The sequence below is a fragment of the Suricata suricatta genome, chromosome 17 (assembly GCF_006229205.1).
Source record: "Suricata suricatta isolate VVHF042 chromosome 17, meerkat_22Aug2017_6uvM2_HiC, whole genome shotgun sequence".
Taxonomy (NCBI): domain Eukaryota; kingdom Metazoa; phylum Chordata; class Mammalia; order Carnivora; family Herpestidae; genus Suricata; species Suricata suricatta.
Genome location: NC_043716.1, coordinates 33636948 through 33653900, shown reverse-complemented (window position 1 = coordinate 33653900; position 16953 = coordinate 33636948). Strand labels below are relative to the sequence as shown.

The window sequence follows — 16953 nt, the reverse complement described above, 5'->3', positions numbered from 1 at the left end:
AACCCGGCCCAACTTCCCAACGGGGGCAGACGAAGATCACTGGCACATCATAAGTGTTTATTGAAATAAATTGAGTCCCACCCCCCCTTCACATGCAGGTGGGCACCCATATAGCTCCTGATAGCTTCAAAGGCCCTGGGTGCCTTCCAGCCTCCCCGCCAGCCCCTCCAACAGGTGCACACGGTGCAGGTGCCCCCGGATCTCCATTTCCTCCTTAGCCCCTCTCCCAGCACAGACCGCAGAGAGGAACAGAGGGCTGAGTCCCAGGGACAGCACCCTGGCCACAGCAGGGACAGCCTCGAAGCCAGAGGGCCCCCGAGCAGGAATGAGAGGTGTCAGCATGCACTGGGTCCTGTCCACCACTCCAGGCAGGCGGAGGGGGACTTCTAATCAGAGGCCCCCTGGCCCCACCAGTAACTGGCCAGTCCTCCAGCTGGGCTAGCTGCTGGCCAGTGCTGCAACCCGAAAGCCCCCGCCTTCTAAGGACAGATAGATGTCATCCCTGGGCTGGTGGGATGGATCCCACCCCTCCTCAGGGGCCCGGCCATACCCCTCCTTGTGACTCAAGGAGCTAGAACTGCTGGCCAGTTCTGGAACCCACAGAGGCCCAGGCAGGAACCAAAGGAGATGGAGGAGGGCCGATGAACCCTTCCCATGGCTCATGGGGGAGCGCCCAGATTGTGCCTCTCTCCCTGGCTAGCAGGAGGATTCACCTGTTCAGTACCATCTAGGCACTGGTGGGGGTATCCTGTGACCCCCCTGGCTCCCAAGTTTGCTCTGTCCCCAGAGATGCCTCAGACATCCTCCGAGGGAGCAACAGAAGGGTGTCCTGTGTTAGAGAGCAGGTCAAAGGCCAGGCCTCAAATGGGCCTTGGAGGGACAGATCTGTTTGGATGTCCTCTCGCCCCTGGGACCCACAAGATGGGGAGGGGAAGGAGAAGGTTTTCACCCTCCCTGCCCGCCCCTGAGGTCCTCGCAAGGACCGTGTGGGATGACCACGCCGCTTCCTCTGCTCTCCCCGTTGAGGCCTGCAGACTGGGAGTCTACCCTGAGTGCAACTTGCTGCAGTGCCTCCCGACCTCCCTGGGGAGCATGGAGCTGTCCCAGCACACTGCCACCTCGGAGAGCCGGAGGGGGACAACTCTAGCCACCCACTCCTGCCGAGACACCTCCTACCTCTCTAAGCCCTGGGGACCCTGGCCCCATCTCAGGGCCACTAGGAGGCAGGCAGGTGGGCAGGTGTCCTAGTTCATGGCCGGCCAGCACCGCCGTGGCCTCAGGGCGGAGGGTCAGACTGACCCAGGTGACCTCAGGCCTCCCAGACTTGTTCGGCCCCGGCCTGTCTGCTCTCTGCCCATAACCTGCCAGCTCCCCTAGGAACTCTGTGCCAAATGAGTCCTTAAAGTTGGATTTATTACTGGGCCCTCTCCTGGGGTCTCCCTTTCTGGGGGAATCTGGGTCCAGACCGAGTGACAGGGTGAGAGAGGGCAGTACCCCCCTGAGAGTGCGGGGCGGGGCCCGGCCAGCCCAAGCTTGGCGCGCAGGCCCTGCCTCCTTGCTGAGGCTTGTGCCCACCGAGCCCGGCGGCCACCAGCACCTGGGTGCCAGTGCCTACCCCCCACCCTCCCCTAGCTCTTCTTGGCCTCCTGCTCCCTGCGCCGGAGTTTCTCCCGCTGCCGCGCCGCCTTCTCCTGGGCCTTGCGCTCCTTCTCGGCGGCCGCCGCCAGCTCCTTCACCTTGCGCTTCACTAGCGCCCGGTCATGCGAGTTGCTGAGCCCCAGGCTCTGGGGAGGAATTCAAGGGTGAGGGAAGGAGACCCGGAACCTCCCTGGGACCTGGCCAAACCAAGCCCCAGTCTCTGTGCTCTAGGTGGCAGCTCTGCGAGTCCTCTGAGTCCTCCACCTCCCAGACGTGCCCACGGACCAGAACCCACAGGGCAAGATTTGGAAGGGGGGCGTTCAGAAAAGATGCCAGCAGAGGATCTTTCCAGGCCCTTAGCCCCTCCCTGCTCCCCCCCCCGACCCCCCCCCCCCCCCCCCCCCCCCCCCCCCCCCCCCCCCCCCCCCCCCCCCCCCCCCCCCCCCGCTGCGGGCCCACAGAGAGGGTAGTGACTTGCTCAAGGTAACACAGATAGTCAGGAGCACTCCCTGCGGACTCTCCTCACCACCCCTTCCCCAAGCGGTACAGAAACCTCCCAGCACAGAGATCCGAGGCACCCCCCCCACCCCTACCACCCAACTTCCCTGACTACCAGCACCCGCCAAGACTGAGAATCAGGCAAGGTGATCCCAGAGAGGCCTGGTTTCTTATGACCCAAGGAGACTCAGAATCAAGAGTCAGGTGAGATGATGGGCCTGGAGGTCAAGGTCAACTTGGTGCTTGAAGGTCAAACCAAAGGCCTGGCCTTGAGTTTCGAGTCAGACTGGGGACCTGTGCTAGATTAGACCACAGACCTTGCCCAGAGGTCAGAGGTCAGGGCAGTAGCCTTACAGGAAGTGAAAGATCAGGGTGAGGGGATCATGGCTCTCCTCCTGTGACCCACCTTCAGTTTGCTGCTATCCAGCTGCAGGAGCTGGGGCCCGTCCACCTGCCGTGCCTCAAACTCGGCGGCGTACTGTTCCAGGTTGAGGCTGTGCAGCCACTGGCCCACCTGCTGACTGGTCCACTGCTGGACAGTGGGGAGGGGCTCGTCCAGGAACTGGGGTGGAGACCAAGGACGGTGAGGCAGGGGGAAGGCCTGGCCTGTGGCCTGCACACCTGACACTCAGAGGTCAGGGCTGGCTCACCTCATCCGAAGACTGGGACAGCGTGTGGTAGGGGTAGGAACACTTGGTCTCCTGCCGGGGACCGCTTGGGATCTTGGGGCTGCTGCTGGGGGGCGTGGAGTCATCGCTCAGGGTGGATTCCTAGACAGGATGGAGGTGCATGCTGCTGAGGAAAGCTCACCTGCAAGCCCAAGGGAGGCCCCCCCAACCCTGTCTGCCCCATCTGGACAGAGCTGGAGCTGGGGATGGAGCACCAGGACTTTCTCAGTGCTTCCTATGCACAAACCAGGAGCTGGACAGGCATGAATGACATGGTGGGAGGCATGTAAGGACGTAAGGCTTCTGGGAGGACGTGGGGCTAGAGCTGAGGTGGAATAGTTAGCAGGAATGGAGGAGGACTCGGTCCAGGTGTCACTTCCTACAGGCAGCCAACCAGGATTCCCCCAGGCTAGGTCAGGGGTCCCCCTTTGTGCCTCCCCACCACAGCCTCCAGTGCCCTGGCTGGTAAGTGCCTGAGTAGAGACTGTAAACTCTCTGAGGCCCTGGGCTGTCCATTCACTATGCTCTCCCAGGGCTCAGCACAAGGGGAGGGAGAGATGGAGGGAGTCCGGGTAGGGGAAGAGGGAATAAGGAAGTCCCGAGCCCGAAGGAACCCTTCTTCCCCCGAACTCCCAGCTTTCTGATCTCCTCTGCCCTAGCAGCACATCAGGCACAAGCACAGAACAGGCTTGGAGCCTGGCAAGCGACCCACATGGCAAGCCCTTCTCTCTTGGCCTTCATTCATTCATCTCTACAACTGGGGTAGGTGCCTGCGCTTTGGGAGAGCAAAGCAAAAGCACACGCTTGGAGCCTTGTTAACTGCAGAGAGCGGCGTGAGCATAAGTGGAGACTGTTACTCCTGTCCCGTTGCCCGACCCCCCCCCCCCCGCCCCGCGCCGGTCTCACTCCTCCCAAAGGGTTGTGAGCTCCCTGAGCACTGGCTAGCCTGCATCCCACTCATCTCTATTTCCTCCAGGCCCCACCGCGCCACACAGGAAGCCCAGCTTTAAAGACAGGACATGGAGCCAGGCAGAAGAGTGGGCATGAATGCCGGTGGGGGGGGCCTAGTGTTCAGGGGCGTGTGTTGAATTCAGTGAATTCACTGGAACCATTCAGAATATGAACGAGTGAATGAGGGAAGGAATGAACTCAGAGAATGAGAACAGATGAACTAACGGATCACTGAATGGCTCCGTGGACAGACAGATGGACTCTAGGAATGCCTGGATCCCAGCCTGAGCCAGGGTGAAGCGTGCCCTCCTGTCACCCAAGTCTGGGGCCCACACGGGGGCAAGAAGGCCATGCATGACTCACCTGAGAAGCTGACTTCTTAGGGCTGAAGCCCTCGTGTTTAGGGGAGCAGGCGGGGGAGGTGGTGCTCCCAGAGGACGCCGAGCCCTTGCCGCTGTCCGTGAACCAGGAAAAGGGCAGGAACGGGGAGCCCCCTGACCTGCCGGACCCTTCCACTGACTCCCTGTGGAGAGAGCGCCCTGCGTGAGTGTGGGCACAAGGTGAGGGCCGGGCCCATGGGGAACTACGGGCGGAAACCATGGCCGAGGGGCTCTGGGTGCCACTTACCTGCTGCCCATGGACAAGCGGTTGCTGCCCTTGTCCTTCCGGCTCTTGCTAGTGGAAGCTCGACGTAAGGTGACCCTGTGGGGAGGGCAGGGGGGAGTGGGGCAGTGCTGCCTGCTGAGCTACCCTGTACCCCAAAGCCCTAAGCCTTTGATTCTGGCCCCTTCTCCACTCACCCCAGGTCCAGGAACTTTCGGCGCGTCTTCTTATCCAGGCCGATGGTGGGGCTGGCGGGCTCAGGTGGGCTGGCCTCCCGGCTGTCATCTTTTGCAGAAGCGAGGGAAGGAAATGGCATGTGTGGTCGCTTACCTGCCTCCTTCAGCTGCCAGTGTGAGGTGGTAGAAACTCTTTTGCCCTACAGTCAGGTAACTTGGCTCTGGTGCCCTTCACTAGCTGTGTGACCTGGGACAAATCCCTTTACCTCTCTGAGCTTCCCTTAGCTCAAATATGGGGATAACAACACATAATCTACAATAACACCTAGTTCATGGGACCTATAAGAACACCTGCCTCTTTCAAGGAACATTTACAAAAGCCATATACAAACCCTGAAAGAGTAGGGACCGCTACTATTTGCTGTGCATTTTATCCCGACCAACTTCTTTGGGTTCCCCCCCCATTTTAAAAAAGTGTTTTATTATTTATTTTTGATAGACAGAGTATGAGCAGGGGAAGGGCAGAGGGAGAAGCAGACACAAACTCCAAAGCAGTCTCCAGGCTCTGAATTATCAGCACAGAGCTGGAGGTGGGGCTCGAACCCATGACCCATGAGATCATGCCCTGATCTGGACGCTTAACCGACTGAGCCACACAGGTACCCCTATCTGGACAAACTTCTAACCAGCCTTCCAATCTTGAATCCATGTCACTTCCTCTGAGAAGCCTTACAGGAGACTCCCAACTATACCCTTTTACCCCGCTATGCGCCCTCCCGCCACCGTGCACATTGCTCCCATAGCACTTATTACAACTTGTAACTATACATTTAATCAAGGGGTGACTTGATCGCTTCCCCTTTAAACTATCAGGAATTATTAGATCATCTCTCCCCAAGACTGCAAGCCTTGCGTGGGAAAAGACTGCATCTGTTTCCTCACGTGGGTGCCCCAGTGCACAAGTGTCCGGCACATAGTAGGCGCTCAGTAAGCCAATGATTGAGCCTTTAAGTGTTTCCCCGCCCACCGCCCCACCCCCCAGCCGCTCTGCCCTACTCGGTCCAGCCCTGCAGTCCCGGCGCATGCCAGCAGGGGGCGCCGCGCCGGCCACCGCTCACCTTCGCTGTGCGGCTCTGCGCGCGGGTGGCGGCGCACGAAGCTGGGCGAGCTGTCGGAGGAGGGCGCCGAGCGTGGCGGCGAGCAGGAGGCGGCGGCCAGGCCCTCGTGCGAGTTGGCGTTGTGCAGTGGTCGGTAGCGTGTGAGCGGCGAGGGCGGCGGCTCGTCTTCGTCCAGGCTGCGCCGCAACCCCGGAGGCTCCAGGCAGAAGGAGCCCCCCGCGGGGGATCCGGGGCCCGAATGCAAAGGCGAGCGCAGCCGGTGCAGGGGGCTCCCGCAGCCGTCTGTCACCTGGAGGAGGGGACAGCCGCTCACTGCCAACCCTCCTCCCCTCTTCCCTCAGGGGCTGGGAATTGGTTTCACCTTCTAAACTGCAAGGGAGCCTCTGAAGCGAGGAGCCCGGTCTCTTGGCTCCTTCGGGGACCTGGAAGGGAGGGTGGAATCGGGCCTTTGGCCCGTGAGAAGTGGGAGATGGGGAGCCTTGAGTCATGTAGGCTGGGGTTGAACCCCACTTTTCTCACGTCCTAACGGTGTGAATTTGTTACTGAACCTCTCAGAGCCCCAATTCCCTCACATGTAAGATACGAATGGTAACATCTTCCGTGAAATTTGACATGAGACAGAAGGGAATGCAGGTAATTCTTGTTGGCATTAGGATGTCAAAAGTCTGGGAGTGTGGTTTCCCTGGAAAAGGGTTTGGAGGGATGGGGGGTGTGGGGGTGGGCAGGCAAGAGAGGGGGTAGAGTATGTGTGATTGGGTGGGTGGCCCCAACCTTGCCTCCGGGCCCATCAGAGCCTTCACCGTCCTCTGCAGAGCTGGCGCTGTCCCGAAGCCTGGAGCGAGAGGGCCGGTGTCTCCGGCCCTTGGCCAGTAGCTGGGCTCGGGCCTTGTGTAAACTGCTGTCCAGTCTGACGGTCTCTGGTACCGCCAAGTCCAGGTCTGTGAACCAGGTGAAGGGGGCAGAGAGCAGACATGTGAGGACAGCAAGCCCAGAGGCCCTTGGGCGGCTGTCTGCATTCACTCCCCAGACATTCACCACAGCGCCGGGCCCCAGGAGTATAAATGAGACGGAGAACAGGGTCCCTCACAGTCTCCGAGCAAACCAGATGCCTGTCAGCACCCAAATGCAGCAGGGTGGTGCAAACATTCACGGGCACCGAGGAGGACAGGATGATCCTGTCCAGATGGGTCAGGGAGGAAGCGCCAACGCTGGTCTAAGGTCCGGATGGGAGTTTTCAAGAGAGGAGGTTGGCAAGCTGCCCTATGCACCTGCTGAAAAGCAGGGAAATAAGCACGTGCACCTCCTGGGCACTTGCGGGGTAGCTTTGTGGAGAGGAGGGCTGGGGACGAGACCTGATGGATCATGGTGACAACAGCCACCATCTAAGATGCACCTACTGAGGTGCCTGGGTGGCTCAGTAGGTTAAGCATCCGGCTTCAGTTCAGGTCATGATCTCGCGGTTCTCTCTCTCTCTCTGTCTCAAAAACAAATAAATGTTCAAAAAATTTTTAAAAAGCACCTACTATGTGCCAGCATGTTCCTACATTACCTCGTCGACTCAAAACAACCCAGTGAGCTAGGGACAACTATTAGGCACATTTTACAGCTGAGCCAACGAAGGCTCAGAGAGGTCAAGTTCTTGAACGAGGGCACCGGCTAACCCATCCCCCCGGGGAAACCTGTCTCTGCCATCCTGGGAAGGCGGTGCTGGGTTGGGTCCCGGATGAGTCCCGGATGAAGACGTGGAGGAAGAACTAGGCAAACTGAACGGCTCATGCAAAAACCCAGCTGCTCCTAGTTTTCCTTCCCATTTCCTCTAGCTGGGAAGGAAGTCCTTGCGGCAGTAACCCCAGGCTTGGTGCTGGGGTTTCGGGGCAGAGGACGTCCTCCCCAGATCTCAGAATGGGTTAAGCCCTTTTTTCCCCACGCCCCCCACCACTATCTCAGGGTCCCCCATCCCATCACTCATGCCTGCCCTGCTTTGCTGCTCCCCTAAGCCACCCCAGTTGCTGACCTGACTTAACTACCACCTACGGGTTCAGCCCTGACCCCTCCCTGAATTCCAAAGACCCAAGGCACCTCAGCACCGGCCAGGGACCTTGTGGTGTCGAAGGCACCCCGGCTCCTCCAATAATCCACCTAAATGAACCCACCACCTTGCCTCAAACTGGCTTCCCCTTCACTCCTCAGCTCAGCTAAAGGGCCCATCACCCATCCGGCTGCCCAACTGAGACAGCCCCAAGCTACCCTTGGCCCTCAGCTGTTAGTTCTACTTTTGAAATACCACTAGACGTACTGAAATATTGATGGTGAGATGATATGATGTTTTGGACTGGGTTCAAAATAATCCAGGGGAATTGGAGTGAAGCCCGCAAGGCACGGAGGCGGAAGCGTGGCCATGAGCCGATGATTGCTGAGGCCGAGGGACAGTACGGGGATGCACCGTGCACGTTATGCCAGAAAATGTTTCTCCATGTCCATGCGTGCACGCACTCACATACATGTATACACACGGAGAGGAGGGGGAGAGAGAGCAGAGGGGAAAGTGAGGCAGGGAGAGGATGGGAAGGCACGGAGGAGAGGGGGCGCACAGCCTCCCTGGTCTAGGTCACTCTCACCTCCTGCCTCAGTGATTACAAGCCTCCAGCTGGTCTTCCCGCTTCCCTCCTTTTCCCATTTCCGGTCTATTTTCAACACAGCAGTGGCCAGAGTGATCCTGATACAACATGTCAGCCCTTGTCACCGCTCTGCTCAGAACCCTCTGGGAACTTCCATCTCACACGGAGTGTGTGCCAAGTTCTTCCAGTGGATTTCCAGACACAGTCTGTGCTCTCCTTACCTCTCTGAGCTTTTACTTCTGGCTCCCTCCACTCCTGGCCATCCCAGCCTCCTGGCTCATCCTCACATAAGCCTCACCTGCACCTCAGGGCCTTTGCACTTCCTCTGTGCTTTTCCTGCAAGGCTCTTAACACGAGTTTCTGCATGGTTCTCTCCTTTACCTCCTTCAGGTCTTTGCTTAAATGCTTTCTATCACTGAAGACTTTACTGACCACTCAAATTATAATCCCCCCGACCCCCATAACCCCAGTCTCTGTTTTTCCGTATGTCATGTCCCATTCTCTGGCATGCCGTGTATTTTGCTTAGTTTATGGTGTCTCCAGTCATCAGAATGTCAGCTCCATGAGGCCAGACACACTCTCTGTTTTGTTCATTGCTCTAACTCAGGATGCATTCCGGCGCAGACTAGGTTCTTGGTAAATATTATTTTAATAGAAACACCATGGTTCTGTCCATCTGCCTTCTTCACATCTCTGCAACCTGGCCTCTTCTCTCCCTTGGGATTGAACTGCCTTAGCTCAGGCCTTCACCGGCCACTCCCCTGGGACCCCAGCCAGCTGAGCACAGACAGGCTCTGCATCCCTCCATCCTGCGCTCCCTGCCTCCGGCCCACCTCCCTCCCCACTTGTCACAAGCTAGAAGAAACTTTCCATGCACCTTTCTGACCAAGTCCTATAATTGCTTGCTTTTGAAACCCAGGGCAGGGCAGAGATGGGAACTGCGGTGCTGGGCGGAGTGGGTCCCAAAGCCAACAACATAAAGTCCATGCGCCTCAGGCCTCCAGTCAAGGCCAGGGGGGTCCCAGCTCCCCCTTTCTGTGTTCCCCACATTTCCTCTGTACCACATGCTTGTATATGGACCACAGTTAAGAGCCGGCTGGCTGGAGCTGAATCCAGGTCTGCCATTTGTGGGCTCTGTGACTCAAACAAGGTACTTACATTTAGGTGTTGGCTTCCTCATCAGTAAAATGGGGTCATAGCAGGAGTATGTGCCTCACAGGTAACATTAAATAAGATCACTACACAAAGCTGTGCCAGAATGCCCGCGGCTAGGTGCCCGGCAAGCGCGGGCTGCTGGTGGCATTGGCGACAGCAGTTCTAACCTGCTGATCACATCTGGATCCCTGTCTCCACCTGCCTCCGCTTGTACTGCTCCTGCAGCCCTCTCCGCTCCACCCCTTCTTTGTCTGGCTGTCACCTCAAGTCCTTCATCCCACCAGCCCCACAGGACCGCCGCCCCTCTGCAGGCCTGGTGCGATGCTCTGGCCAGAAGTGACTGTCCCGTACCAGTCTTCACACTGCAGAGGGTCAAGCCCTTCACCATCCAGGGGCAACGGTGGAGGCTTGGCGAGGGACTGCTCAAAGGACTGCTGTTTTGGATCCCAGCCTTGACACTATCCTTTGGGAGGGAGCCCTCTGTCCCCTGCTCCCTGACACAGAATCTCCAAGCATTATCTCCAAGCATCAAAAATTAAGGACTGAACCACAGAGTAAGAATCACTAATACTTACAGAGCCCTCACTGTGTGGGGCACCGGCTCTAAGTGTTTTACAATTACTAGCTCATTTAAACTCCCCACAACCGTAGGAGGAAGAGAGACTCTGGGAATCCCCAGGGCAGCCTTAATGGGCCTGAAGGCACACGGGTGCTAAAGAGAGGGGCCAAGGTGACAGGCAGTATGGCTCCAGAGGCTCCGTGTTAACTCCCCAGCCTGCTGCATATACCTCCTCTGAGGCAGTGACAGGGGCACCTTGCGAGTCCAACCTCTCATTTTACAGGTGGGGAAGCTGAGGCTCAGACAGGAAAGGTTTGGCCAGAGGTGGAGGAGGAGCTAAGGACAGGCCTCCTGGCTCCCAGACGAGCGTTGTCGCTGTTGGGAGAGGCCTGGGCACGATGCTGCTGACCTTCCTCCACCCCTCCCGCACTCAGCTGGTGCCCAGCTACCCCCAAGGCCAGGGCGAAGGGCCCTTGGCTCCTGACTCAGGGCCACAGCAGGATTGCAGGCAGCTTACCTTGGAGGGCCAAGGGAGCAAGCAAAGGAGCTTCTAGGGGGCTTAACTGTTTTGGAGACGAGGTGAGGCCTGTCTCTCCTCTGGCCCCCGCTCTACCTGACTCCCTGGCCTCCCTCTGTCTCTGTTTGTCTATCTCTATGTCTCTCTCTCTCCCCACCAGGGAGTTAGCCCAGCCCTGGGCACTGGGGAGTCATGAATATTTAATTGCTTTTTCGAATCAGGAAGGAGGCAAGGCAGCCAGCTACCTCAGCAGGTCTGGGAGAAGGAAAAACCAGCAGAGTTGGGGTTGGGGGATGAGGAAAGGGCCAAGCCTGGTGCAGACAGTGAGACTCTGTCTGAAGCCCAGAGGCAGCTGGAGGCTGGAGGAGTCCAGGAGGCACGCCGCCCATTCCACGGGCCCCAGAGAGGCCTGGAAAGCGGTTTCCCAGGAGCCAGGAGGCAGGAGTTCTGGCATTGCCAGGGTGCGTGGCCACACAAGGGACAACCGGGTGGGCAGGGGAGGGTGTGGAGAGGAGGGCAGGGCAGGTAGAGATGAGAAGGCAGGGGAGGAGACGCTGGGAGCTCCTTGAGGCTGTGCACACAAGTGTGACCCTCCTGAGCGCTGCACACCAACCACAGGCTTCCGGCAACCTCTCTGTCTCCACCTCTCCCTCCATGTTCCTCCAGGTCCCTCCCACGGACTCCTCCACCAAAATCCGGCTGGGAAAGAGCCTTGCCACCCCAGTGTATGCTGGGAACCCAGCCCTGTCAGGGTGGGGTCTCTCCCCAGCCACACAATAGAAAGACTGCAGGCGGTCAATGATGGATGGTACAGGAGCATGAAGAGGGGTCCTGGCTACACATTTGATTTCCACACACAGCCTGCAGGCTGGGGTCCCTCCCGGTGCCACGTGGAGGTAATGTGTATCACCTGCACCGGGGACACAGGTGTGTGGCAGGATGACTGAGAGCCAGCAGGCAGTCTGGAGTCCCAATTTCAGCTCTGCCACCAACCTGCCATTGGATCTTTAAAGCAAGTCACTGCAGCACTCTGTGCTCTAGGCACCTTGTCTGGACAAAGGGCGCACCTCCTAACACTACTGTGGGGAATTAATGAGACAGTGCATGGGAGACGGGGGTGACAGCCTACTACCCAGCATGAGAGGGTGCTTAATAAATGAAGACCCTTATTGTTGTTGTAATCGGCATAAATAGTAATGGCAAAGACTAGGGCTGTAAGGCCACAACAGGCATGCGGGCACACACACTGACATACTGAAGTCCCAGAGGGACTCCCCCCCCAATGCCGGTGGCCTTGGATAGACTTACAGCAAACAGAACTTACCAAAAACCTCATCCGCAGGTTCTCGTAGCTTTGAAGAAGCCATGACTCAAGGGAGCTGGGGAGGATCCGGTGGGAAAGAGAGAGAGAGAGAGAAAAAAAAAAGACTATGGATACGAGGTTCTGGTTGGTGGAGACCAGGGTGCTGTCGCTAGCCACCTGCTCCTGGTCTTTTGGCCCCTTACCTTCCCTTCCAAATCTTCCTCCAGCCCCTTGGAAAAGAAGTCACCTGAGCCATACCCTAGGCTGTGAGAGCTGGGGCAGGAGGCAGAAATAGAAAAGTAGGTAGGGGCAAGAGCAAACCGAGGATGTAGACACAGGCTGAGTCCTGTGGTTTGTGGCCAAGCTGATTTGCTGCCTGCTCTCACGTGGCTCCCTGAACGGCCCCCCTTCAGTGTGTTGGGCCTTTCTATCATCACCAGTCCCTAAGAACTTTTTGTCATCATACATTGTCCAGTGTCAAATCTGGGAGAAATCTTGGGGATTATTAAATCTAATCCTCTCACTTTACAAAAAAGAAACAGAGGAGAGAGTGACTGGCTTAAGGGCACATAACAAGCCAAAAGGCAAAATCAGGAGAAGAACCCAGGTTCTTCATCCAGACATCTACCTACCCACCTATGGAACCATCTCTCTATTTGCCCATCCACCATCCATCTGCTCACCCATCCACCATCCATCCATCCACTCACCCATCCACCATCCATTTACTCACCCATCTGCCATCCATCCATCCATTCACCCATCATCCACCCTCCCAGCTCTGTATCCATTAGATCATACTATCCCCCCTTCCGTCTTCCCATCTATCACCCAGTCCTACTTCACCCCCCGTCCCCCATCCCTGGTGTGCTCACCACCTGCCTTCCTGAACATGAGTTGTTCAGGAAGCTGGCACCATCAGCAGGGCCACTGTTCTTGACAAACTCACAGTTCTCACAGTTCCAGACAAACTCACAGATGCAGAAGGGTATGAGGAGTACTCACAGCAGAACAGTGGACAGCCAAATCTCTATGATGCATCAAGTATGTTCCGAGAGGAAGTGTGATGGGTAGGGGTTTGGTTTTGTTTTGCTTTTTGGTGGGAAGCAAGAAGGGAGGCAGGTGGGGAAGCAGGAGGTACAATAATATGTACTATGTACCATGTGGGCAGGCTTCCGAGCACAGACGTAGGATGGCAGCAGCCCTAAACTAGGGCCTGGGTGTTCAAGGGGAAGGGGAATACTGGACAAGGAGAAGAGAGAGGACACTCAGGGGTGGGGGCACACTGCTGGCTGGAAAACAATCTCCAGTTACTGCTAACACTCAGGTCCCCGTGAGCAGTGCAAGAGCACTGGGCTAGAAATGCATTTGACAGGTATGGGGAAGCTTGGTCTCCTGCTTGCTGGAGTCTTTTCCAACTTTCCTCTCCTGTTATCACATAGACACCATCTCGCTGTGAGCCGTCCAGGCTTGAGATTCTTAGTATCCCCACTGTACAGACGGGAAAACTCAGATGCAGGGGATAAAAGGCAGAATTCAGCCTCAACCTGTCTCCTGCTCTTCAGCCCCATCCTGGGCGATGATCTGCCATTTGGGAGGGTACAAATGAGGAGAGAACACTGCTGGGAGAAGGGAGAGAGGAAGAGGAAGTGGAGCTGGTCCATACCGTCCTGGATGGGAGAAGCTTCTAAACCACCTTTACCCCTGCTTGGGGCTGAAAGCAAGAAATGAGGTACAAGAAGGGGTCAGGGACATGGGTCCTCCAAGGACTCTCCTGCCATTCTTGACCTCTGGTTGCCAGTAGCAAAGAAATTCTAGAACCTCTCCTCCTGCCTGAAGGGCCATCTTGGAAGCAAGGCTGCTACCTAAGAATGAGCAAAATTCCCTCCTTCAATCACAAAGCCTCATCTGACCAGGACCTGGCTGCCCCCTCCTTCAGAAAGCTGTCCTAGACAGCTCTCCTTCCTCCCATTTGTCCACATAATTTCTAAATCCACCCTTCCCCAACTACTGGGAAATGGGGGATTTTTCATACTTCACTGATTCCCTAAATAGGTCATATCTCCCCTGTATCAGATGGGAGCACCCCGAGGAGAGGGGAGGGTATTCCCCATCAGATTAAGGACTCGGAAGATAAGGACTGCCTTTCACATCAGAATGGAGGCTCTCTGAGGTCAGCAGTCCTGTCTAGCTGAAAATGGAGATGCCAGTGTTCTGCATTCAGAGTCCCAGTCCAGGGTGGAGACCCTCATGTGGATGGAGTCCTCCTAGGCACCCTCTGGGGGTAGGCCAGGCCTTCCGGCTCACACCTGTGCCTAATCTATCCTGATTCAGCACAAATGGCTTTCTTTCCCTCCTTCAACAGCGAACTCCTTGGGGTGTGTGTGTATGGGGCGACACATCCCACACTGTCCCACGGGGAACTCTGGGAAACAGGCCATCCAAGTGGTCACCAGACCCCTCTCACCAAAACAGAGCTTTGGAAAACCACCCCTGTTCGCACTCCTCCACACACACACACACACACACACACACACACACACACTCGCAATTTCAACCAGGAACTACCACAAGATGGAAAGGAAACTGTCCCTCTGGGCACTGAGACATGGGTGCTCCCAGACCACTCCTTCCCCCCAGAGCTCCCAGTTCCCAGAGGAGTAGCACCTATGATCTTAGACTCTTCTCTGGGAGTAAGGGAGGCAATTTGGAGCCAGGGAGGGAGACGGAGAAAGGGTGCACAAGCCCAGGAGGGGACTGGGGAGTAGGATCGGGGACAGATAGGTTGGTGGAGAGTCAGTCCACAGAGCTGCAGCGAGAAGGAAGAAAAGAGCCGGGAAGAGATGAGTTGGGCCGGGGAAGCAGTGGTGGAGACGGGATCCCTCGATCCCTCCCCCGGAGTGAGAGGCCCCAGGAAGGGCTACCAGGAGACACCCAAGGGGTGGCTCTAGGGAGAGGGGCGGGCCCCACAGGCAAGAGGAAAGGGGCCAGGGAAGAGGAGATAGAGACCGAGACAGAAGTGCGACTGGGAACGGTGGGAAGGAAAGGCCGGGAGGGGAGGCTGGGAGTGGGGGTTGGGGCAGAGGGGAGCTGGAGAAAGCGGCGCCCCCTCCCTTAGGCCCCGGCTGCGGCTGCGGGCGGCGGGCGAGTGGGACCGCGCTCCCAGCCCCGCGGAGGCCAGGGCACCTACCACACACCCGGTCGGGGCCGGGCGGCTAGTTTCTCTCCGGTCCAGCCGTCCAACTCCGCGCCGAGCAGGAAGGAGTTAAGCCCTCTCCCCCTCCCCCCCACGCCAGTTTTTTTTTAAATTAATTTCTCTGGGAGGGAGAGGATTAGGGACACAAATCCTACCTCCGCCCCCTCCCCCGACAGCCCGGCACCCCAGCTCCGAGTGGCCCCCCAGGGATGGGGAAGAAAGGCCCTGCCCGACCCCACTCAGGGTCCCGCTGCGAGCCCCAGTGACCCAGGCTCCGCTACCCCGTCCGCGTCGGGGTCCTCACCTCCCGCATCCGTCATCTTCAGCGTCCAGCGCCCCGGGAGCCCCTCGGGCCCATGGTGCTCGGGGCGCGGGCCAGGCGGGGAGGGGCAGGGGGCCGTCACCCCGGCCGCGGGGGGCTGCGGGCTGGCTCGAGCCGCTCCATCCCGGGAGAGGGGCGGGCGCGGAGAGCCCCGGAGCCGTAGGCGATTGGGGAGCGGGAGAGCAGGAGAGGGTTTGCGGGGAGCGGGAGGCGCGGGCGGGGCTGGACCAGAGCCCTGACGGGAGGATGCTCCGTGCGCGCGCGCGTGTGTGCGTGTGCGCGTGTGTGCGCGTGTGTATGTGTGAGAGAGAGAGAGAGAAAGAGAGAGGAGGGAGGGACAGAGGGAACCACCTCCAAGCCCGCCGCCCGCAGGGCCCCGCCGGATGCAGGCCCCCGGTGGGGCAGGCCCACACGCGTCGCGTCGCGTCCGCTGGGGTCCGCAGGGGTCTCCCGGGAAGGGGCGGTGCGGGGGGCGCGTGGCGGGGAGGCGGGCGCCCGGAGACAAAGAGCAGAAAGGAGGGAGGGAGGGAGGAAGGGAGAGGGGGCGGAGGAGGCAGGACTGGAGAGGGGAGGAGGCCTCGCGCGGTGGCCGGGCGAGGGGATTCCGAGTTGCAGCTACTAGTGGGTCCGCGGAAGTCCGGCGGGGAGAGGTGAGGCGGGGGGAGCACCCCACCTCTGGCCCCACCGGGCTTCCACCTCCTCTGTGCGGTCAGTGAGAGCTCCCAATTCATCCATTCAGCGGACTTCCACCGGCAACTTTGTGCGCCAAGGCCTGAGGGCACCGAGGGGAACAGAACCACCCAGGCCGGGCGTCGGGGCTTGCTGCGTTGTCGGGGGGGACAGACCAATGGGTTGGCCCTCACAAGCCCGGGCGCCAGGGGCCTCGGTTCACAGAGGACACTTCAGCGCCGAGTGCGCGCTGGAGGACCCAGGCCAGGCCTGGGGTGAAGGTGGAGGTGATCCGGGAGGCTTCCAGGTGGGGGTGTCATATTGGCTACCCCAGCAGGCCAGGACGGGGTAGAAGTGCTGATGGGGCGGGGGGGTGGGGGGGGTGGGGGGAGGCTGACTGAGAGGAAGGGGAGTGAAGGCTGCAAAGGTGCAGGGGTGGAGGGAGTGCTTGCATTTTAAACTGGGCGGGGGGGGGGCGGAGGCAGTGACTGAGGAATGAGGGGCTCAGATTTGCTTTTTAGGGAGAACCCTTTGGCTCCTCTGTGCAGAGTGGATTGGAGATGGCAGCCAGAGGCCAGGAGAGCCCTGGCGAGGCTGATGGGAGATGAGGGCAGCAGGCATGAAGACCACAGATCAAGCTGAGAACTCTTCAGGATAGAGAATGGAAGAAATTGACCAGATTTGGGGGACCACTGGCCACTGAGGGAGAAGGAGGCCTGGCTTGAGGCTGAATCCTGGAGTAGGGGTGAGGGGCAGGGATGAGATCACACTTGGAGCAGAGAGCTGGAGTTGGTGGCAGGCCAGCCTAGGGGGAAATTGTGTAATAATCAACAACTGGCTACCATACTGTGATGGTGTAGGAGCCCGGTGCTGTCCTAAGCACATTTCCTGATTCTTAATGTCACCCTTACAATAAACCTATGAGGGAGTTGTTTCTATTACCCCTGCTTTAAGACTCTGAA

At 58.4% G+C, this 16953-nt stretch overlaps 1 protein-coding gene across 1 annotated transcript; it reads right to left on the bottom strand.

Annotated features, from left to right (window-relative positions):
• Positions 1-36: 36 nt before the first annotated feature.
• SAMD14 (sterile alpha motif domain containing 14) lies at positions 37-15622 on the bottom strand. Its single transcript, XM_029929050.1, has 10 exons — positions 15305-15622; positions 11826-11880; positions 6424-6590; positions 5653-5941; positions 4556-4643; positions 4383-4457; positions 4119-4278; positions 2787-2906; positions 2543-2698; positions 37-1784 (listed from the first exon to the last, which is right to left on the bottom strand). The coding sequence occupies exons 2-10, from the start codon at positions 11866-11868 to the stop codon at positions 1629-1631; spliced, it is 1254 nt and encodes a 417-aa protein (XP_029784910.1). The 5' UTR covers positions 11869-11880; positions 15305-15622; the 3' UTR covers positions 37-1628.
• Positions 15623-16953: the final 1331 nt, after the last annotated feature.